A 23,956-nucleotide genomic window follows, 5' to 3' on the forward strand; every position below is an offset into this window, starting at 1 on the left:
AGGTCTTTCACCTCTTTGGTTACAAGCTGCATTCCTAAGTATCTTATAATTTTTGGTGCAATTGTAAATGGGATTTTCTTAATTTCTCTTTCTGCTGCTTCATTATTAATGTATAGAAATGCAACAGATTTCTGCACATTGATTTTGTATCCTGTGACTTTACTCAATTATCAGTTCTAGTAGTATTTTGGTGGAGTCGTTAGGGTTTTTCTATATAGAATATCATGTCATCTGCAAATAGTGAAAGTTTTACTTCTTCCTTACCAACTTGGATGTCTTCTATTTCACAACTTACTTTTAAATGGCAAAATAAATAAATAAACAAACAAACAAATAAATAAATAAATAAATAAATAAATAAGATGTAAAGCAAATGTGGCAAAATGTTACAAACTGGTGAATCTAATTGAAGAGATATTGAGTGTTGCCACTTTTCTGCAGTTCTAAAACGTTGTCAAAAGATGCAGGGAAATAGGTTCTGGAAGGTGGGGAGAATAGATGCTCTGAGTCAGTGATTTTTGAGAGTCCACAACACGTATTCTACTCAAATTTCCACTTCTTCCCCTATAATTGGTTTTTGATTCATCCATAACTAAGGTATTTGAGAGAACCACCTTTTCTAAGCACAAAAAATTCCTCCCTTCCTCCAGAACAAAGGGGACCCAATCACCTGACCTTGCCACATGTAAACCAATTGATCAAAAGGTTCTTGCTGGAGTACAGATCACCTCTACCCAGGAGATGTAGAGATCTCTACCACTAAAAAAGCTATTGGCAAAGCTCAAACAATTGCTTCTGTCACTTCAAACTGTTTAAAACGTCACCCCGCCATGATTAAACTGAGTTTTATTGTGTTCTTTTATTTTTTTTAATTTTTAAAGTTTATTTATTTTGAGAGAAAGAGAGCAACCGAGAGGGGCAAAGAGTGTGAGAGAGAATCCCAAGCAAGTTCTGTGCTGTCAGCATAGAGCCCGCTGCGGGGCTCAAACTCATGAACCACGAGGTCATGACCTGAGCCGAAACCAAGATTCAGAAGCTTAACTGATTGAGCCACCGAGGTGCACCTACTGTGTTTTGTGTTATAAGCAGGGGAGAAAACTATCTACCTCAAATGGTTATTGCAACAACTAAGTGCCATTACACAGGACAGCATCCAATATGTATTAATCAATACTATAAACCTTTTCCTCATCTGAGCACCCCATGCTCAGAGACTGTTCTGGAACACAGTGGTGCCAAAACGTGACATTGCCTCCTACATTCCCTATGGCAAGGATGACCACGCATCCTAGTTTATGTCTATCGTCCTGGCTTAATTAATGGCTCCCCTTTCACTCAAGAGTGTCCCCGTTCGGAAAATAAATCATAAGGCCATCAACCTATTGTCACAGTCTTTCCGGAAAATACGTGCTGCTAAAAGGCACAGAGGGCGGCACCATCTTTCTGAATAAACATTACCAAAATGTATTTTTAATGGCATCCCCAGAGCTATAGCGAAAATCAAGAAACAAACATATAAGGAGGGGACATCACAGATTTCCTTTTTATTGTTCCTGCTCCATCACCTCCAGGCGGGAGCATTCGGAGGCTGGGATTTTAGGCCATGAAAACAGGAAATAGAAGACATCTGTGATCCTACTTCACTACTGGAAGATGCTCATCTAAGTGACCTGTGTTCTCTCAGACTCACAGATAATATTATTTCAGTGGTGAAATGAGTCTTCTTATTAATGGTGTGTGAACTATACACCGATGACTGAATACAGCTTGTAAGATAAAACTTTTCCAGGCACCATGACAAAGCAAATGCTGACCGGCCCCAGCCTCTATACTTACGGTGAACAGATGCAGTTTCGGCAGAGTGGACCTGCTTGCCCAGTGGGCCCGCCGTCTTCATTGCTAATCCCTAAGTCAGAGTTCTTATTCTTGCCAGAAATCACCCAAGGTTGACAGATGAAATGTCTCCTCTTCCGAGAAACAGGAATAAAACAACGGAGTAAACAGTGAAAAGATTAGAGACAGGATTTGCTTCTAGACTTGCCAACTCACTTCAAATTTGAATGCTTAGTAGTTTTCTTTTTAATTTTTTTTAAAAAATTTTATTTATTTATTTTGAGAGAGAGAGTAGGGGAAGGACAGAGGGCAAAGGAGAGAGAGGGAGAGAGACAGACGGAGACACAGAGAGAGGATCCCAGGCAGGCTTCAAGTTCAGTGTGGAGCCCAACACAGGGCTCGATCTCGTGAACTGTGAGATCATGACCTGAACTGAAATCAAGAGTCGGACGTTTAACTGTGCCCTCAGGCACCCCTGAACCCTTAGTAGTTTTAACATATCTTGTCAATATAGCATGTTTAATACACCCTATCAGTATAACCCATTTATATCACATCTCATGTTTCAAATGTGGTGGTAAGGAGTCAGGAGGTAAATTCCATCCCATGGGGCTCTGATAAAATAAAGCTTCCAGGCAGTGATTTCTATTTCGCTAAAGCATTTCCATTCTCATTCCCCTAAACAAATCAGAATGTCAGCTCTATAGTGGCAGGGGCTTGGTGGGTTCCATTCGCTGCTGGGTGCCCATGGCCCAGAATAATCCCTGGCACGTAGTAAGAGCTCAATAAAAATGTATTCAAGGGCGCCTGGGGGCTCAGCTGGGTAAGCGTCCAACTTCAGCTCAGGTCATGATCTCGTGGTTTGTGGGTTCGAGCCCCACTGTGCTGACAGCTCAGAGCCTGGAGCCTGCTTGGGATTCTGTGTCTCCCTCTCTCTCTGCCCCTCCCCTGCTCGTGCTCTGTCTCTGTCTCTGTCTCTCTCTCTCTCTCAGAAATAAATATTAAAAAAATGTATTCAATACATTAATAAATTCCAGGCAGACTGACACTGAGTCACCCAAGTAACGATATTTTTTTAAATTTATTTTTAAACTATTTTTCCTGTTCCTTAATACATTTTTTGTTGTCTCTGACTTAAATAACAAAGGCTTCTTTTCCCTCAATGAAACCTCTCATACTTTTTATCTTACCCCAATTTTCTTTCTTTCTTTTTTTAAGTTTATTTATTTATTTTGAGGGAGACAAAGCACAGACAGAGGAGGGGCGAAGAGATGGAGAGAGAGAGAGAATCCCAGGGAGGATCTGTGCTGTCAGCACAGAGCCTGATGCAGGGCTCGGTCCCACAAACAATGGGATCATGACCTGAGCTGAAATCAAGAGTAGGACCCTTAGCCAACTGAGCCACCCAGGCACCCCTATTTACCCCAATTTGCAAGTAAGTAATCAATAATTTAAAAACTCTCCCACTGGAAGTTCCATTTTCACTTACGGAAGTCTTGAACTAAAAAAAATTTTTTTAATTTTTAAAAAATTGTTCTCTCTCCAGTACCTGACACCATCTTTTCCTTTCTTAGAATTATAAAAACAAACTAATAAACTAAAAACACTCTGACACATCATCATCTCTGTTTTCAGGCAATGTCAAACGCAGCGTTTGTTAATATCACCACCAATCAAGCACATCCTAACTTGCGCTCAAAAGCTGAAATGTTATCATGGGCAACAACATCCATCAGCTTTCTTAAAGTGACAGGCTCACTTTGTGTTCATGCAGCTGACGCACAAAAACCCAAGCCCGGATAGCCGTAGGTTGCCAGATGCTCTTTTGAGTAGAGATGGAATTACAGGCAAAAGCTGTTAAATCAGTTCACACCTCGAACAAGCACACAAGTGCTTTCCCTTGCGATTCCCATTGCGCTCTGAGGTGCAGAAGTGATTTACGGATACCTCCCCATTTTGTCACACGGAATCTTAAAAAGACATGTACTCAAAGATCAAGGTTTAATAAAATTAATCATTTTTACTGCTTCATCAAGGACATTCTTAAATAAAACTGCCTTTTTCTGGGTGCGACTCACCAGATACGTGCCCACGGTCATGTTGAGCTGTATATAGAAGCAACTTACATTAGGCTGACTTCAAAGGCTCCTGGGATAAGATAATGGCCCTGCCTCGAAACCATTCATATCACCCCCTACCCACCCTGATGGTCTCTAAGTTTCTTCAATTACCCACTCGGCCCGTTTTTTGAAAATGAAGTTGTGTATGAAAGTAAAATTCCAAGTGTCCATAGTGGCCTATTCAGGCTGATCGTGTGACCTCCTCTGGTGAACGAGGTTGGATGATGTGGCCGTGGTTTGCATGAGAAATAAAATAGGGAATCAAGTTTTCACCTAATGTTCAAAACACCCTTGGAGGCATTTAGCAGTGTGTAGTTCTTGTTTACTTTATTTTTTATTCTAGGGAAAGGGAGAGAGTGAGCAGAGGAAAGGGGCAGAGGGAGAGAGAGAATCTCAAGCAGCCTCCATGCTCAGTGCAGAGCCCGACCACAGGGCACGACCCTGGGATCAAGACCTGAGCCGAAATCGAGAGTGGGATGCTCAGCCGACTGAGCCACCCAGGCGCCCCAATCGGTGTCCCCTTCTGATTCACTTCAGAGGTTTCAGAGACAACAGCTGAACTTCTCATGTCCGTGGTTCCAAGGGGACACAAAGGAGCAAGGGTAGCTATCTGGGAAGAAGCCTCAGGAAGATGAAAGGAGGTCCCCGTCCATCACGGCTGGTCACACCCCTTAGGGATGCAGCCACATCCCCAAATGACCACAGGCTTGGCTGTTAAGCCCAATGAGTTGAGATGACAAAAATCATGGAGAGGCGCTTCTGCTCCTCCCCACACCTCTCCCCCTTGCCCGTCTCCTTAATAATCCCACCACCACCATCAATGGGGTCATTAATTTAACGGGTTAGACCCAGGAGATTGATGGGCCAAATCTATTAGCAAGAGAGGTTCCTGTGACTAAACAGTGAGCTCCCGTGCTTTGCACTCATATTCTCGCATCAGTAACATACGACAAACAAAACAGGGCTTGTCTCTCAGAAGTCCTGAGCAGGTTCCTCCTCTTTCTTGTTTTTTGTTTTGTTTTTGTTTGTTTGTTTGTTTTTCAGTTAATAAGTAAGAGAGGCAGAACTTCCAGACCTGGTCACCTTTCCCTCCTCTCTTGGTATGGGCACATTGAACAGGCTCCCCTCAAGACTGAGAACTGCAAAATTGAAAGGCTTTTGCCAGACATCATTGCACTGGGTTTAAATATATTTTTTAATGTTTGTTTATTTTTGAGAGAGAGAGAGAGGGAGAGCACGAGCCGGAAGGGTCACAGACAAGGGAGACAGAGGATCTGAAGTAGGCTCTGCGTTGACAGCAGAGAGCCTGATGCAGGGCTCGAACTCACGAACCCGTGAGGTCATGACCTGAGCCGAAGTCAGACACTCAACCGACTGAGCCACCCAGGCGCCCCTGCACTGGGTTTCGTTGGGTTTGCACAGCTACCCTAAAGAGGTTGTTCGATTCCCATTATGCTATTAGGAGCGTTGTATAAAACTCCATCAGAAATCCCATGGAGGGGAGAGACAGTACAATTTGAGCATTCCTCTCGGTCCCTACCCAGACCCCTTCACACCGCTCTCCCGTGCCTAATTCACATCCGCTGAGGTGCCGAACACAATGCCTGTCTCCTAACAATCCATGTGTACCAAATAACTAAATGACAAACAGAAGGGTACCACTGCTGACACTATCATTACCAATGCCTTTGTTCTGCACGAATCTCAGTCAAGGTCTTCGCAAAGGCTGATGGCCACACATAGCTGTAACAACGACAGCGAGCATTTGTGCAGTGAAGATGAATTCTGGCTCACTTACCCTTCACAACAAGCTCACAGAGAAGCTGACCTGTAATAAGCTTTCCCAGTGAGCAAACTGAAGCTTAGAAGGCCAAATAACTTGGCCAAGGTAATACAGATGGGGTACTGGAGAGTGGGGACTAAAACCGGTTTTCTTATTCTAGAGTCACAGCTCGTAATTCTATATCCCAAGTTTTTCAGGCATTTTAATTTCTGTAATCAGAAGAAAATAAAGATATATGTTGATGTTAGAATTATGCAGTAAAGGCAGTATCACTAATGACAACAACAAAAGGGAAAACAAAAAAGGAAATTCCCTAAAGAAGGGTAAGAAAATTCTTCCTAGGATATTCAGGATTGCAAAGCCACTTGAAACATAAAGTAACCACCATTATTCTCAGCCTGTGAACTTCCACAACCTATATCTTGATGATTCCAAGAAAGACATATGTCATTTATGCAGAACTGTACCCATGTTGCTTTAGATAATCAACATCATTCACTGAAAATTAACTCTACATCAGATTCCCCTAATGCCTTGTCCTCTTTAGCAGGAATTATGAGCACACTAATGACTTTCTTAGATGCACAGTATTACACTGGGCATCTCAAGTTCAGGCCGGCACTGTGCTTGGATTCATGTAGTGTTCTGTAGATACTAGATTGTTCTACATGCAATATACAATGTGTGACTCAGAAGGAATGATGCTCATTTTTGCTTGTCTTTCACTTCTGAGTAGTGCCTAGAACACTGTGTGCGTTCAATCTGTTACTGATAACGGTAATAATCTCAACTGATGTTCTAGTCACCAGAATCTAGTCCTTAACAGCAACAAATAAGCCAGTCGGCGTTCGGGTTCTGAAATTTTATATTTGCTACATGATCAAAGATCAAAGATACCTTTCCACACGAAGATTCTGAAGACTACTGACTTGCATTGGTAAGCCTTCTTTTCAACGTTTCTGAAAAGGCTTCTATCCATCTTGTCATATCACTTTGAAAAACAGTCTTTGAGAACAAACCAAGCAAAACGTATTGATGCATTGAACAGAATGTTGCACTGCACAGAGTCCTTCACAGCAGCCCTGTGAGACAGGACTCTTTCTTAATCGTAGTTCAAAATGGAGACACTGAGGTAAAGAGAAGGGTGTGGTCTGATAGGATCAACAGATAGAATGGTACTGAGGGGGCCTGCATGGACCTCAAAAATGCACAGCTCCCCATTTGCAGATGAGAATCCTGCTACAGCGGGGACACGCCTCTCACTCCATGACAGCAATTATCACACACGACACATATGCTAAACAAACAACAACAATAAAGTCTCAAATCTATGGGTATTCAAAAAGTCCCAAAGAACTCCTAATTTAGTTTCTTCGAAACACACCTCACTTTCAATCCCATGGAGTTCCCTCTCCTTAGACCCCTTCCTCCGCAAAATGTTTAGACCATGCTAAATGGTCAATTATTCATTTCACTAAATTTGTTGAGGGCTACGTATTTCTGAAAAGTTTAGGGAGACTTTTATCTATGGAGTCTTGATGAAGAAACAAGATAGAACAAAACTACACGCAACGTTGAGCTTTAAAACATACGTGCAGCATATGAACACTGGGCATTAGTTGAAGGCATTTATGGAGAACTGAAGCTCTCTGGTAATAACTCCCCAGAGGCACCAATCACATCCTGGGCTTTCTTTGAAGAGTACAGCAACAACAAAACTCATTTAATATACAATTTAAAATCTGGTCCTTTAACAAACAATTGCCCTTTCCAAGACTTTCCCTTTGGATATTATCAGAAAAGATGGCAGAGATAAACTACTTTCTATCCCTAACACTACCCACAGAGGATGCTTCTTCCTCCAAAGAGCGTTCTTCCCTTTAAAACTATGCAGAGGCTCCAAATGGTTTGTTACTGCCTTAGTGAAAACATCTTCAAATCTAAATGCCTTCATTTTGATAAACAAAGAACGTGACACAGAAAAGAACTTCAGTGACCAGCCCAATCGCTTCTTTTCAGGGACAAAAACTAAGGCCCAAGGAGGGAAGAGATTTGTACCAAATCATATTCAGCTCATGGCCGCGCTGGGATGGAGAGGGACCCAGTCATAGACACCTTCTCCCAAATAGCAATGTGACCTTTCTTAGAATGTATTGGTTCAGGCCGCACTTAGAGCACTACATACGAAGAGCCTGGCTTGGGATAAAGGGGAGCTGGTACCACAGGAGCCACCCTAAGTTTTGCCCGTGTGCCACACTGGGGACATGAGTGTCAGGGACTCTTACTGTCCTCTGTGGCTTGGGCCTTTCCACAATAAAGAGCACCAAAGCCATGACACGTTGGGTGGCAACGGGCTATAGTATCCTCTAAAAGCCTCCCCACCATCACACGGGAAGAAAATGTGAGCCAGTGTTTTCTCCTGGTCTTTCACGGAGCTCTAGTGGATGATGCCGCCAGGAGAGCTGAACCTTCTCTGTGACGGGATCAGAAATGATAAGGGACATTTACAAACCAGTGGGGCTGCCCACTATTGTATCATCCTAAGAAAAAACAAATCACCTTCAACACAACTGGGGTTCCTGGGGGCATTCACTTCCACTCTCACGCTGATGGAAACGAACAGGGTGTACCGCCTGGATCATATGATTATTATTCTGCTCTGCAGAGTGAGAGACAATTGAGAACATCTCACCGTTCAAAATACACGAGGAGAAGGCAGGTCTTCCTAAGACATTCCAGTTAGGGAGGCGAGTGGGGAAGGACACAGGGCAAGGTGGAAAGAAGAAAAGAGAGGTAGTGAGAGTAAGGAGAAGGCAGGCATGCGTATGTTCTTCTGACTTGAGAGTAAACAGCCGATAAAATTCACACAGCTTTTATTACTCACTTACATCCCTGGAAACCAACAGATGGAATCTCTCATTGCCAAGTTCTAATGCATTTCATGTTCATGCTTAGCATCAGGACACCGGGCTTGCCAAATACTAATAAACCGCAGACAGTGAGGTGAGTGTCAAGAATCCACAGCTCCACCCTCCGCCTCGCTTGCGGCGAGGAAAGCACTCACTCCGCATTAGCTGGACGTCCACAAAAGGCAGCAGGTACATCCGTCCAGACGTGGAAACTGAAGGTGACCAGTGTCCATACGACATATTCACTTTTTTAGTATAAAAAATACAGAGGTGACCCCTAAGGGTAATTCATATCCGTTAGCTGAGAGGGCTCATTATGAGAACTACAGCAATTAATCCTTATCCTGAAGGACAGTCAACAAAGTAGCGACTGTATTCGAGTGTTAAGGCAACCTAGAAAATAAAGCTCAAGAGAACCCCCTAGTCCATAGCGCTGTGATACTGGTAGAAATTAGTCCTTGAACACGAGGGCCCAAAACTCTTGAGCTGAAAAATTTTTATTCCTATCAACCAGCCACCTTAGTGCCTGGGCTTCTTTCTTGGACTGTTCAAAGCTTGGTATCCACATCTCCCTCAGAGAGCTCCAACGTGGAGCCAGAGGTGAGAAAGCAAACACTGTGGGCTCCGGGCAGCTCAGGTGGGTAACTTCTGCCTTCCATCTTTTGGGTGGTAAGCCCTGCATTGGGAGAAAGAAAAAAAGAATTCAAAATAGATGATAAGGAAAAACAAGTCCGTTGTTCCTGCCTCACGACAACAGCACCTGACACGTACTTTTCCTTTGAAGGCAAATATCGTCACTCCCCAGCAAAACAAATAGTCTCTTGGCAAATATTTTTATGAAACCTCAGAACACAGAAAAGAAGGGAGAGATTCTGCCACCTCCCTGACTGGAAAAGTCTAATTCTGAGGATCAGGAGTTAGGATGGTTATAGATTTCTTGACAGGGACACTGGAGGTTAAAAAGCGATGGGGAGACTAACCGTTGAATGTTAACATTAGTGCGTAAACCTTTAGGGAAGAAAAAGAATACTTGCGTAGCCTCAAAATATCTCCCCTGAAATATTTATTCATTATTGTGGTGGTTTTAACTCATGCCTGCAAATGGTGTGATATTCCTCTCTCGAGGAGGTGAAGATCAATCCCCCTCCCTTCGAGCATGACCTGGACTTAGCAACCTGCTTAATGGAAAGGGAAAAACAGTAAGCTCACGGAGGAAACCTAGCAGGTATCGCCTTAAACCAACTGATCAAAGTTAACATCACTAGTAATAGGTCAGGTTGATGTCACACACCCCTCTGACAAGGTGCGATGAGAAGGGCCCTTTCACCGCTGCGATATTATTCCCCCAAATCCATAATCCAAGTTTTAACAGGAGAAAACATCAGACAAACCCATGGAGGGACAGTCTACAAAAATATTGGCCAGTACTCTTTAAAAGCATCAAAGTTATTAAAAATAAGGAACCTGAATGACTGTCACAGTTTGGAGAAGACCAAGGACACACGAGAGCTCATTTCAATCTGGTATCTTGGATTTAATCCTGGAACAAAGGATGTTGGTGGAAAAATGGGTGAAATACGACTAAAGTCTGCAGGTGAGTTAATCGCAGTGTGCCAACGTTAATTTCTTAAGCGCTGACACGTTATCATGTCATGATGTGCAATGTTAACAACAGGAGAGGCCAGGTGAAGGGCGTTCAGGACCTCTGTACCATCTTTGTAACTCTTCTGCCAATTTAAAATCATTTCAAAAGTAAAAGTTTTTTTTTTTTAAAGGCGATGCAAAATGCCTTCCACATTCTAAGGAAAACTGATAGTTTACACTCAGCGAAACTATGGCTTACATGTTGGAGTGAAATGAAGACATTTCAGACATCCTCACGTACCCCTTCTCGAGAAGCTGTCCAAGGGCAGGATCAATCAGAAGCGCAAACTCAGGAAAAGGGAGAAAGCATGCAAGAAATAGAGGTGTCCCCACAATAGAAAAAGATAAGAAAGGAAAATCCTCAAATGCTGGGCAGGAGAGCTCTCAGGGTCCCTTTTTTTAAACATCAAAAAATTAGTGTATCGGCATGTTAGTTAGAAACATTGGGCAAATACCAAATTAGCTAAGTGTGGTGGTAAGAGATTGCTCCTGGGGAGGGAGAAAAGGGGTAACTTAAAGGCTGCTCTTTTTTTTTTTTTAAACTAACTTTGCAGAACTATTTAATACTTTGAGCTATGTGCATGTGTATCTTTTTCCAAAAAAATTTTTTAATGTGAAGATAACAGGGTTTATAATGTATTGAGTTTGTAATAATTAGAATTCTCATCCAACACAAATTTAGAAAGCAGAGTAGAAAAACCAATTTGGAAATATAACAATTTGGGTGCCTACCTGTGGTTGAATCAACATATTCCCTTTTTTGTTAAACTTCCCATAGGAAGCACAGGAGAAGATACTAGGGTGTAGCCCGAAAAAAAAGATGACCTAGAATGCATATAAAGCTTCCTTTAAGCATCTGAAGGGACTCTAAGTTGAAGAATGCATTAACATGTTTGGAAGAGAGTGAAGGATATACCTCTCTACTCTTGAGGACCACTGACAAATGACCATGCAGTTTGGCTTAAAAGGGTCTGGAACTAGGGCAAGATTTCTTTACCAAGACAACACAGCACAGAGACCCAGAACACAAATCCAAACAGCAAACCATTAGGAAATGCTAAGACTTAAAAGCTGGGAAGTCTGAATAGCAATACATTTTTTTCCCCCAGAAAACTAGAGGTGGGCTCAAAATTGGGGTTACTTTAGTGAGGGATCATGGTTGGTCAGAGACTGTATTTGAAGCAAGAGCAGAACAGAATCAAGAAAGGAGGATGCAAACTTTTGAAAGGTCACCGCTCATATTTATTGACTAACATGTGGAGATGCGAGGCTACATCCCATTGAACTAAAGAGTCAGAAGCAGGTAACTAAGAATGGACTAGAGAAAGCAAAGTCCGGGTTCAAAGGAAAGAACCATATAACTGTCAAAACTAACAAAAGATAAAATGGGCTACCCTGAAAAATGATGCAATCGCCAGCACTGGAAATGTTCCAAGATAACCAGCAGACGGCTTGTTCGTGATGCTAGAACCAGTCAGCTGGTAGCCATACTGACCACATACCATTGGATGGCCTTCCCAACCCTGGTGCTGCGTCACTGTTTATATGAGAAAGCCAGTACTGATATCTGTTTGCGTGCCTGCCCACTCAAAAGTCCTTTCAGCAGTGTAGGATAAAGTTCCATCTGAGGGGATATCACAAAGAAAATAATCTTATGAAATGGACTCTTAACTCTAGTGTTCTTGTAGAAATAGTTCATAGTATGACCTGAAGGAAGTGTGTCTGATGAAATAGTTATGACATTTTGGAAGCGACTAAGTTTCAGCATCCCAAATTGCCTTTCCAGCTGGGGTCCTGGGCAGAAAAACAAGCTGTTTCTAAAGTATGATTAACAAATATTTTGCTTCCAAAGAGAACATGGTTCCTATTCTAACAATAAGGACAAAGTCAGGTAATCTAAATTCACAACTTTCCTTGAGGCCATCAGGGAACCGAAATCACACAGGAACCAGGTAAACCAAATTCCAGAGTGACAAGCCCCTCCAGGGAGAGATGGATACATGATTTGTTTAACCTTTGACAGAACACAGGAGAAAGTGGTGGTCGTCATACCAACAGGTAATAAGAAATCAGTTAACATTTTTTAAAAATGCTTACTTATTTATTTTGAGAGAGAGAGACAGAGAGAGAGAGAGAGAGAGAGAGAGGCAGAGAGAGAGGCAGAGAGAGAGGAGAGAGTGAATCCCAAGCAGGCTCTGTGCTGACAGGGATGCAGGGCTCGATCTCACCATCCGCGAGATCATGACCTGAGCCAAAATCAAGAGTTGGACACTTAACCGACTGAGCCACCCAAGTGCCCCGAGTTACATTTTTAAACAAATTCTTAAAGGTGAAGTATGGGTTTTCATGCCAGTTTGGAATACCTAGGAGTCCCAGACACAAAGGAAGAGTTCAAATCCACTCAAAAGCTCTTTTCCATGGACCTCCATCAGATGCTCAGGAAGGAGACTGGTAGCAGGGCAGAAGACTGAAAATATTTTAAGCTGAATTAACATTAACACAATAACCTAAATTTGTAGGAGGTAGCTCAGGCGGTGATTAGAGGAATTTTATAGCAGTAAACACGTATATTATGAAAGCATAAAGGTTTAAAATCAATGACCCAAGTTTCTACCTTAAATTTGAAAATGAGCAAATTAAGTCCAATTTAAGAAAAATTAACTTAACTGAAGACCATGGGGGAAGGGAAGAGGAAAAAAAGAGTTACAAACAGAGAGGGAGGCAAACCATAAGAGACTCTTAAATACAGAGAACAAATTGAGGGTTGATGGTGGGAGAGGGTGAATTGAGGAGAGCACTTGTTGGGATGAGCCCTGGGTGTTGTATGTAAGCGATGAACCACAGGAATCTACCCTCAAAACCAAAAGCACACTGTATACAGTGTATGTTAGCCAACATGGCAATAAATTATATTAAATAAATAAATAAAATTAAAAAAGAAAAATTAAAATAAGGAACAGAAATAATTAAGATATAAAACAAAAGAAAAAATAATGAAATCAAAAGCTAATTATTTGAATAGCTCAATAAAATGGATAAATCTCTGTGTAGATTAATCATGAAAAATAGACACAAATTAATATCAGACATGACAGAGGTGACATACAAATAGTACAGATATTGAAAGAATAAAGGAATGCTGACAATGGTATGCTAGTCAATTTGACAACTTGGAGAATATGAAAAAAAAATCCCTTAGAAGACACAATCTACCAAGGCTCACTCAAAAGGAGATGAATAACAGGAACAGCTTTATGTCTATTAAAACAATTCAATTTATACTTAAAAACCTTCCTACAAGGAAAAAACTTTGATGGCCTACTGGTAAATTCAACAAACAGTTAAGGAAAAAATAATACTAAATCTCCACAAACTCAGGAAACACGAGCAGAGGGAACATGAGAGCAGCATTACCACATATGAAAACTAGCCAAGGCACTGGGAGAAAAACATGGACCAGTCTACCTCATGAACATAGATGCAAAAATTCCTAACAAAAATTTTAACAATTCAAATCCAACAATAACTAAGAAGGATAATATAACCAAGTGAAGTTTATCTCAGGAAAGCAAGGTCATTTAGCCTTGAAAATTATCACTGTAATTCATCATTAAATAAAGAAGGAAAACCATGATTGTCTCAATGGAGACAGAAAATCATTTGACAAATTCTATATCCACTCATGATAAAAAATTCTCATCAAAGTAAGAACAGAAGGAAACTTTCTCAATTTGATAAAGGGCATCAACCAAAATCCTACAGCTAATATCATAAACGATGATGAAAAACAATGATGAGACAATGATGAAGAACAAGTCTCTCTATGATGGGGAACTATGGTCCCAACAGTACTCTTCAAAGTTATAATGAAGGTCTTAGTACAGTAAAGGAGAAAAGGGGAAGAAATAAAAAGCAAATAGATTGGAGATGGGGATAAAATCATCTTCTTTTATAAATGACATGATCATTTATGTAGAAAAATCCTAAGAAATCTTTTAAAAAGATACCAGAACTAATCAGTGTAATGAACACGGTTGCAGTCTATGAAGTCAACGTACAAAATCAATTTTTTTCTATATACCAGCAACAAATGATCAGAATATATAGTTTAAAAAAATATATCATTTATTATGGTATCAAAAAATGTGAACTACTTAGTGATAAATTTGAGTAAAGAGTTATAAAAAAACCTGTACACAAGAAATTACAAAATAATGTCTAGAGAAATTAAAGAAGACTTAAATGGATAGATATATCATTCTTATGGGTTAAATGTCTCAATATTGTTGTCAATTCTCCCAAAATTGATACTTACATTCAACACAATCACAATGAAAATGCTATCAAGCATTCTCATATAAATTGGCAAACTGACTCTAAAATTTATATATTAAAGCAAAATACCTAAAATGGTGAAAATAATTTTGAAAAAGAACAAGGTTGGAAGATTGACACTATCTCATTTTAACACTTATTATGAAGCTACAGTACTTAAATACAGACATATTGATCAGCCCAGAAATTAACATATATATATATATATATATATATATATATATATGGCCAATTGAGTTTAGAAAAAAACAACAAGGTAATTCAATCATGAAAAAATAATCTTTCCAGTAATGGTGCCGATCCTATTGGACATCCAAATATACAAACCTCAACTCTTACACCACGCTGCATTACAAAAATTAACTCTAAGTGGAAAACAGACCCAAGTGTAAAAGCTAAAACCACAACATTTCTAGAATAAAACAGAAGCACATCTTAGTGACCTTGGGTTACACAAATATTTTTATATAGGACACAAAACACACAAATATAAAAGAAAAAAATGTGCTGGACTTCATCAAAATTAAAACCTTTTACACCTTAAAAGACACTGTTATGAAAATGGAAAAACAACCCAAAGACTGGAAGAAAACATCTGTTATTTGTTCAAAATATATGAAGAACTGTCACCACTCAAGAGTAACAAGAATAACTCAATCTTTTTTAAATGAGCAAAGATTTGAAGAGACGTATCGCCGAAGATATTGATGGCAAATAAGCCATTTAAAAGATACTCAAAATCATTAGTTGCTGAGAAATGTAAATTAAATCACAGTGAGATACCACTACGCACCCAGCAAAATGGCAAAAACTATGACTGACCACACCGACTGTTAATGAATGCAACTCCCATGCAATGCTGCCACACCGACTGTTAATGAATGCAACTTCCATGCAATGCTGGTGGGGATGTACGACAGAGTAACTTTGGAAAACAATCTGGTAATTTCTCAAAATGTTTAACAGACATCTACCATATGACCTAGCCATTCCTCGCCTAGGTATTTATAGAAGACAAATGAAAACATACGTCCACGCAAAGACTTGTACGTGAATGTTCAAGGCAGCTTTATTTTGTAATAGCCAGAAACTGAAAACAACTCAAATGTCCATCAACAGCTGAATGGATAAGGCCATTTTGGCATGTGCGAACTTCAACAATGAAGAGAAAGGAACTGTTGATACGCAGTGTTGTGGATGACTGTCAACATTATCATGTGGATAGAAAGAAGCCAGACACAAAAGAGAATCATTACAGGATTCCATTTACATAAAATTCTAGAAAAGTGCCTTAGCTTCTTTGTCAGAAGTGGCAAAAAGCAGATGTGTGGCTGCCTGAGAAAGGGGGTGGAGAGAGGATAGATTAAAGAGGGACATGAGGAAACTCATGTCCTGGGGAGGAAAGAAATGTTTGTCATCTTGATTGGGGTGATGGTTTCACAGGTATAGGTCATAACTAATCAAACCACGCATTTTAAATATGTGCAGTTTATGGTATATCAATTATACCTCAAAGCTAATTTTTTAAAAGCTTATCCCCTGTGAAGTTAGATCTCTGACGATTATATGCTGTCTCCCCTATTATGGCCTTTTTGAGGACAGGATGGTGTATCGGTAAATGTTCTTTTACAGACTAAAGTCAAGTCAATACCGAAAGACTTCCCCCTACATGGGGTAAATAAAGCAAACGCCATAGAGAACAAGCCTACTCAGATTCAACAGGTGTGGTGGACAGACTCCAGATGGCCCCCGTGATTTCTGCCTCCTGGTATTCATGCCCTTGTATTCCTTTCCTCTTGAGCGTGCAAGGTATCTTCACTTGTTTCTAACCAATACAATATGGCAAAGGTGAGAGAATGTATGTGATTGTGTGTACATGATCATATATGCTGGTTGCAGCACTGATCTTGCTGAACTCTCTCACTCCCTTGCTGGCTTTGAGGAAGTAAGCAGCCATGCTGGGGAAGCCCGCATGGACGAGGAATGTAGTGGCCTCTCAGAGCCAAGGGCAGTCTCCGGCCTCCAGCCAACGAGCAACTTGAAGCCCTCAGTCCTATAGCCTCTAGGAACTGAATCTGCCAACAAGCATGCGAGTTTAGAAGCAGACTTGTCCCCAGTTGAGCCTCCGGGTGAACACCCGGCCCTGACTGATACTTTGATTGCAGGCTTCCGGGGGACCCACTTAAGCCATGAGCTAACCCACAAGAAACCGTGAGATGATAAATATGTGTGGTTTTTAAGCCACTAAGTCTGTGACATTATTATTCACACAGCAATAGATAACTCACTAGGTCTGTGTGGAGGGAGAGCAGGGGAGAAGCAGAGTAGAGAAAGGGGAGATACGTTTGATATTCTTACGGTAGTTTCTACATCCAAATACAATGATTAAATTATTGCCAGCCACAAGATGAAAAATAATCAGTCAGAGGAAATCAAATTATTTCTTTTGCTTTTCTTTGGCTGAAAGAGAAAAAGTGAAGAAACATATATAAGCAGCTTACTTTAAGGCATGGCATATGGAAGCTGTAACAAATCTTATAAAACAAATGAATAAATGCCAGTGTAAAGAACTAGTCTTAATACCCTTTTAATTTACTTTCACGGTACATTTTGTTCTGCTTTTCAATAATGAGCACATTAGCATTTGAGAACTGTAGCTCATCCATTGAAATGCAAGCAAAGCCTTTTAATCATCCTCACTGACCACTTCTCGGGGAGGAATAAGAACACGCCAAAGGACAGCCTACTCCATCTACTTTTCTTCAAAGACTCCAAAGAGAAGGACATGTAATTACATCACCTTCAGGCACTCGGAAATACCACAGTTAGCTGTTTTTTTTGGAAATGCAGGAATATACACATTCTCCTATAATTTTTACAAAGCTATCCACCAACGTCGTCATGCGCTCTCTTCCAGTCCCCAGCAATCATTCCAAAAGGGCGTCTGTGAGGTACGGACACAGTTAGGGCTTGTGGGGTTCTTTGCTTTTCTGTGACTGTCATGTCCAAGCCTGGCAAGGATCTTGATCGGCAGCCCCGGGCAAATCACCACCCTCAGAAGTTCTGTTTTCTGCTTTAACAGACTTTCAGAATAAATAATTAGGATGGCATGGGTAATTAATGTGGTCTCTACTTTTTCATGTTTTCTGCAGTATGCAGATTTTGGGTTTTGCTGTAACTTGGCCCTGTAACTTAGGTCAAAGAGGAAGTCGTTGCCAGTCAGGATGCATTCTCTGAGAAGGATGATGTAATACTGTTCGTGCAGCAACCAAGTCACTTGGCTTAACAGAAATGATTTTATGAATAAATCTTTGTTATATAAAACCAGACAAAACAATTTAAATTTTTATACTAGTTAAAATGAGGAAAATAATCTTTCAAATATTTTAAAATTTGTCTAAAAATACACACATTTCGCATATGAGAGCCTTATCTATACAATACACAAAAATAATTCAACAAACTGTTCAGGTTTATGTCTGACCTGAAATTAATACGCTGTCCAAAATAAACATTTCAGTATTTAACAAAAATTGTTTGCCTCCAGAGAACTTAGATGAAACATTACGTGTATATGGGAGTAGGACAAGGGACTGATGAGTGATGGCCAAGTAGTATAGTATAAGTGGGCCATCTCATTTCTTCTTTAATTTCCTTTTTTTTTTCAATTTTTTTAAACATTTATTTATTTGAGAGAGAGAGAGACAGACAGAGTGTGAGCAGGGGAGGAGCAGAGAGAGAGAGGGAGACACAGAATCCGAAGCAGGCTTCAGGCTCTGAGCTGTCAGCACAGAGCCCGACACGGGGCTCGAAACCATGAATCGCAAGGTCATGACCTGAGCCAAAGTTGGCTGACTTTTAGGGGTTGACTGAGCCACCTGGGCACCACTCTCTTTTAATTTCAAAGGTAAATTAAACTAATCTTTCTCTTTCTTTCAATAAGGTACCTTCTAACAAATTTAGTTATATATAAAGTGAGACCATTCCCAGTATAAATAAGTAAAGCAAGCAAATGTTAAGAGCATCAAGAAATCTGAAGACATTACTAAGAAATTTCTTTATAATAGTTTAAGAAAAAGAAATATTTTAAGGGTTATTCCATCATTATTTGAATATTTTCTCTATATTAATAAGCATGTGCCAGAAAGAGAAAGAGCAAGAATGAGAAAGAGAGAGAGAGAGAGAGAGAGGTGTTAGATTACACATGTGAAATGAAAATAAGTTTCCAAGCAGTAGCCTGTGAGGCAAACGTGTAAGGAGTCTGACAGAAATCAGACCACTGATGGAAAAGTTAAAGACCTGACAATGTGGATGAGATTTAGAACTTTCCCATATTTTATTTTCTTCCCTCTCCTGCAGCCTGCTTCTATCACTGCCCAGCACCTGCAGCATGGTGTCCTTCAGAAGAAACAATAAAGGGGAGTTTAAGGCCTTCGGGAAGAAGGACAGGACTAGTAAACTTCATGAGGAATGAAGTCCTGAAAGGAGAAGAATGAAATATTCACCTTCCTGCAGAGCCTGGTCTCTCTAATGGGAATGAAGAGGAGTACGAAGGGGCCGCTACAGAAGGATACAAAATGGCGGAGCGCCTGGGTGGCTCAGTCTGTTAAGCATCTGACTCTTGGGTTTGGCTCAGGTCACCATCTTGTGGTTTGTTGAGTTTGAGTGCCGTGTCGGGCTCTGTGCTGACAGTACAGAGCCTGCTTGGGATTCTCTTCTCTTTCCCTCTCTCTCTGCCCCTCCTGCTCTCTCTCAAAATAAATAAACTTTAAAACATAATAATAATAATAATAACTTTTTTTAAAAAAAGGATGCAAAATGTCAGAAGCCATCAAGATGGCTCTCCTAGAGCCTCTTCGCCAAACCTTGATTCTCTCACCTTCTCCTGAAGCCGGATATTATCCCACACCTTGCTGCACACCATGCACTCAAATGCATCGATGTAGTTGTCCTGGTGGACGTCTTGTACTCCCCACTTCCGTTCCTTGAGTGCTGTGAGAAGTCGCTGATTCGAGACCTCACCCTTCAGCTTCCATTCTATGTAGGCCTCGTACAGTCTGTCGTCGTGATCCAGTTGTCTGATGTAACTTGCCAGTTCTCTAGGGTGAGCAAATTCAGACACGAGAATAGCACTTCTATTACTTGGGAGCCAGTCAGCAATGCTGGGGGACCCATAATACACAGGGACCACCCCCAGTTTCAGAGGTCTCCAGAACTTCTCAGTGATGTAGTCGTCACACACCGCATTCTCGAAGGCAAGGATAAACTTATACTGTGCAATGATCCTATAAAAGCCATCAGCATCCATGGAAGCTGGATTTTTTAGCTGTGGAGGGAGATCCTTGTTTCGTAAACACTCACCGTAGGAATCCACCTCAACGTGAGTCATCAGTTCTCGAACATAGCTGTCCCTGTCTGATGGCGGGTCACAGTCTGACTGGACATACACCAGTGGAGCAAGTCTTCTTCGAAGGATGTTCTTGGACCGCAAAGGGACCAGGTATCTGAGTGACGTCAGGACTTCTACGCCCTCCAAGTACTGGGTGGTCAGTGGCAAGTGGGAATGTCGGCTGAACGTGGCAGTGTAGTTGAACAAGGTGATGACTGGCTTGTGAAAGAGCTTGTAATTATTTTTCGGAGACTCTTCGTGAAAAAGGGCCCAGTCGTGATGGGCCTTCCGAGGCAGAGGTAAGCTATCTATGTTAAAGTCAGTGCCTGGAAGAAGAAAAGAAAACGTTAGTATGTGCGCAAGAATTTTTTTTTCAACTTTTTTTTTTTTTTTTTTTTTTTTTTTTTTTTTTTTGGGACAGAGAGAGACAGAGCATGAACGGGGGAGGGGCAGAGAGAGAGGGAGACACAGAATGGGAAACAGGCTCCAGGCCCTGAGCCATCAGCCCAGAGCCCGACGCAGGGCTCGAACTCACGGACCGCGAGATCGTGACCTGGCTGAAGTCGGATGCTTAACCGACTGCGCCACCCAGGCGCCCCTGTGCGCAAGAATTTTAGTGCTCGTCTGGAGTCTACCTGGTGAGATTAGAATACAGAGGAGTTTGAGGCTATAACGAAGGACACTACAGCGCTTGCAAAGTGCCTCGCAGTCCGTCATGACGCTGTCACCCTAGAGACTGTTCAGGGGGAGGATCACCAAGCAGAGGGACCCTCTTCCTGATTTTATAAAAAGAGAAATGGGACTAGTGTGTAGCCTGGTTCTGAAGTCAGAATTTATTCTGCTGCCTCCGCCAATTGGCTTTTCTCCCCAGGGGTGTTGTCTCAGAGAGGGCGGGAGAAAGAAAGAGATAGACAGTTCTTAAAAAAGAAAAGAGCAAGAGAAAGGAAGCCAAAAAGGGGTAAGCAACCAGCTTGGCATTGATGGACTGAAAAAAAAGTGAAATCATGCAAAAGTAGCCAGAATGAATATATGGTATAGATTTTTTTTTTTATCTAAAATGATCGATTTCAACAAAGTACAGTGAATCAATCTTAGTCCAAATGGTAGAAAAGAGGCTTTTAAAGACAAAACAGCCAATAATAGCACCATGCTACAGACCGCTGCAGGATGGACGTTAATTAACAGGCACATCAAGAAATAAAGAAGGCATAACAGGATTATAATTATGAGTGATTCTAACTTCCACAGGATTAATTGGGAAACCTTTGAAACACGATCCTGTGCAGACAGAAGTGATGGATGTGGTAAGCAGTTGTTTCCTGACATTGTGGATGGAGACTCAATCAGGAAGAAGTTATTTCTATAACCGAGAAAGGATTTTTTAAAAAAAAAATTTTTTTTCAACGTTTATTTATTTGTGCGACAGAGAGAGACAGAGCATGAACGGGGGAGGGGCAGAGGGAGAGGGAGACACAGAATCGGAAACAGGCTCCAGGCTCCGAGCCGTCAGCCCAGAGCCTGACGCGGGGCTCGAACTCAGGACCGCAAGATCGTGACCTGGCTGAAGTCGGACGCTCAACCGACTGCGCCACACAGCCGCTCCTAACCGAGAAAGGATTAAGACAATACCACAATATGTAACAGAATTTCTAAAGTGTTGCTGACACTGATGATTTTGTGGCCCCTGATTTGAGTTTTTAAATGTAAGGAAATGGCACACACACACAAAAAAAATCTATCTGCAGGGAAAAAAAAAAAGCCCAAATAAATGCTTCCAGAGGAACAAAACATATTCTCTAGTAGAATTCATAAAAATTAATTGTTTAATGCTGGTACACACTCTCTCAAATAAGTATATACTCTTTGGTGCCAACACTACAGAAAGGAGAAGTCATTTAATCACGAAAGGCTTGTAAACAATTAAAGATCAAGTAAGATTGGGGCGCCTGGGTGGCTCAGTCGGTTAAGCGTCTGACTTCGGCTCAGGTCATGATCTCACAGTTAATGAGATCAAGACCCATGATGGGCTCTGTGCTGACAGCCGGAGAGCCTGCTTGAGACATTCTCACTTCCTCTCTCTCTCTGCCCCACCCCCACTTGTTCTCTCTCTCTCTCTCTCTCTCTCTCTCTCTCTCCCCCTCTCTCTCAAAATAAATAAATTAAAAAAAAAATGATTATGTATTTGTTTACTTGGCATTTGCCATATTTGACCTTTAGCATCAAAAACAATAGGGGCGCCTAGGTGGCTCAGCTGTTTAAACGTTTGACTCCTGATTTTGGCTCAGGTCATGAACTCAAAGTTGGTGCATTTGAGCTCCATGTCAGGCACAGACAGTGCACAGCCTGTTTGGAACTCTCTCTATCTCTCTCTCTGATCCTCCCCTACTTGTGCTCTCTCAAAATAAATAAATAAATAAACATAAAAAAAAAAAAAAAAGAATGAAGGAGTGCCTGGGTGGCTCAGTTGGTTAAGCGTCCCACTTAGGCTTAGGTCATGATCTCACGGTTTGTGGGTTCGAGCCCCACATCAGGCTCTGTGCTGACAGCTCAGAGCCTGGAGCCTGCTTCGGATTCTGTGTCTCCCTCTCTCTCTCTCTCTCTCTCTCTCTCTGCCCCTCCCCTCCCCTGTCACGCTCTGTCTCTCTGTCTCTCAAAATTAATAAATAAACATTAAAAAAACAAAAAAGAATGCTCACCTACATACACACCGGGAATTTAATGACACATAGAGTTAGGTGGTCAGCAAAAGTTAACAGATAAACTTGAAGATGTGAAAGAGTAGAAAAATTTGAGAAGAAAGGCCATTCGCACATGAAGTGGTTGCTGGTCAACAGGACCAGGAACCCAGGAACTTGCGTTAGAGCATTAAGTTTCCGCTGAAGGCATAACAGGAATCAAGGCTGTTTAACTGGGAGAGAAGAATTGGAGTCCAATCCACAGGAGTCAGAGACAGTGATCAAGATACAAGATTAAGATTGGTGGCGTACGATTAGAACAGAAGTGGGTCCACACTTAACTCAGGAGGGGGGCAGGCACAGGTGTCTTGAGTGAGTGGCTGGTGCCAGCAGTGGCTGGAGGCTGCTGCTATATGGCACGCAGGTGACCCTTTATTTGCCTCGCCCTGGCTGTGCCACGGCAAAGATCCAAAGGACAGGACAGCAGCAGGACACAACGCCTGCCTCCTGTGCTCCAGAGAATGGAGATGGCCTGAGCATCATCTCTGCTCGTTCACATCAGTTAAGGGTAACAGGCACCAAAAACAGCTCTGTCTAGATCTTTCTGTGGCCAGTTTCTAGGTCCACTCAGATTGTACTCGTAACATGAATGGGACTTGAGACTGGTAGCAATTATGAACCCTTCATTCACTGTAACTGGGAGGGCTTGCCATTCGTTCACTGCAACGAGGGCTTGCCGGCTCGGTAGCCAAGTTCTACTGGAACCCTGATAAAGGAAGGAAGGGGAGAAGAGCACGGGGTTCCGTGCATATGCAATCTTTAGTAGTAAAACAAGCCTGAGGAATCTAAGCAAGATACATCCATGTATGTTCATGCTCTAAAAAAGAACACGGCTTTTGAAAAACGAGAGTGTGAGGTTCTAGGACATCCATCTGAATTGTTTAGTTTGTAGGAGTGACGCCATCTTTAAAAGTGCGGGAATACCTTTTTAACAGAGAGGAAAGTTAAAGGGACCTAACTTTCCAGAAACATTTCCCATTATTTTTTTACCTTAAAAAGTATTTCCTAGCTACTTCCCTAAAACACATACACAACAGACACACACAAAATCATATTAAAGTAGGCTTTTAATCAGATTCTTCCACACTAAAATTCTCTGGGGAAGATTTTTAAAAAGATGGCATTTTGCCCAGTGAGCTCCTTCCCTAAACCTACAGCTTCAGATGGTCAACACTCAAGAAGACTGAAATAAGAACCATAAAAGCCCT

The 23,956-nt window shown here is 41.5% G+C and overlaps 1 protein-coding gene across 5 annotated transcripts in view; it reads right to left on the bottom strand.

The window, feature by feature from the left end:
* The window catches only part of FUT10 (fucosyltransferase 10), a 127,603-nt gene that overhangs the window by 37,423 nt on the left and 66,224 nt on the right, over positions 1-23,956 (bottom strand). For 4 of the 5 annotated variants that reach the window (XR_004343507.1, XR_004343506.1, XR_003968216.1 and 1 more), the window contains exons 4-6: positions 19,504-20,339; positions 8,801-9,321; positions 1,837-1,967 (exon numbers count right to left, since the gene is read on the bottom strand). Coding sequence is in view for 1 of the 5 variants with exons in the window: in XM_030312330.1 (XP_030168190.1) it covers positions 9,097-9,321; positions 19,504-20,339 (1,061 nt within the window). In the remaining 4 variants the exon portion in view is untranslated. Of the gene's footprint in view, positions 1-1,836; positions 1,968-8,592; positions 9,322-19,503; positions 20,340-23,956 lie in introns of those variants that run through there. The other variant, XM_030312330.1, reaches the window with a different exon arrangement.

This window comes from Lynx canadensis, chromosome B1 (assembly GCF_007474595.2).
Source record: "Lynx canadensis isolate LIC74 chromosome B1, mLynCan4.pri.v2, whole genome shotgun sequence".
NCBI classification, from domain to species: domain Eukaryota; kingdom Metazoa; phylum Chordata; class Mammalia; order Carnivora; family Felidae; genus Lynx; species Lynx canadensis.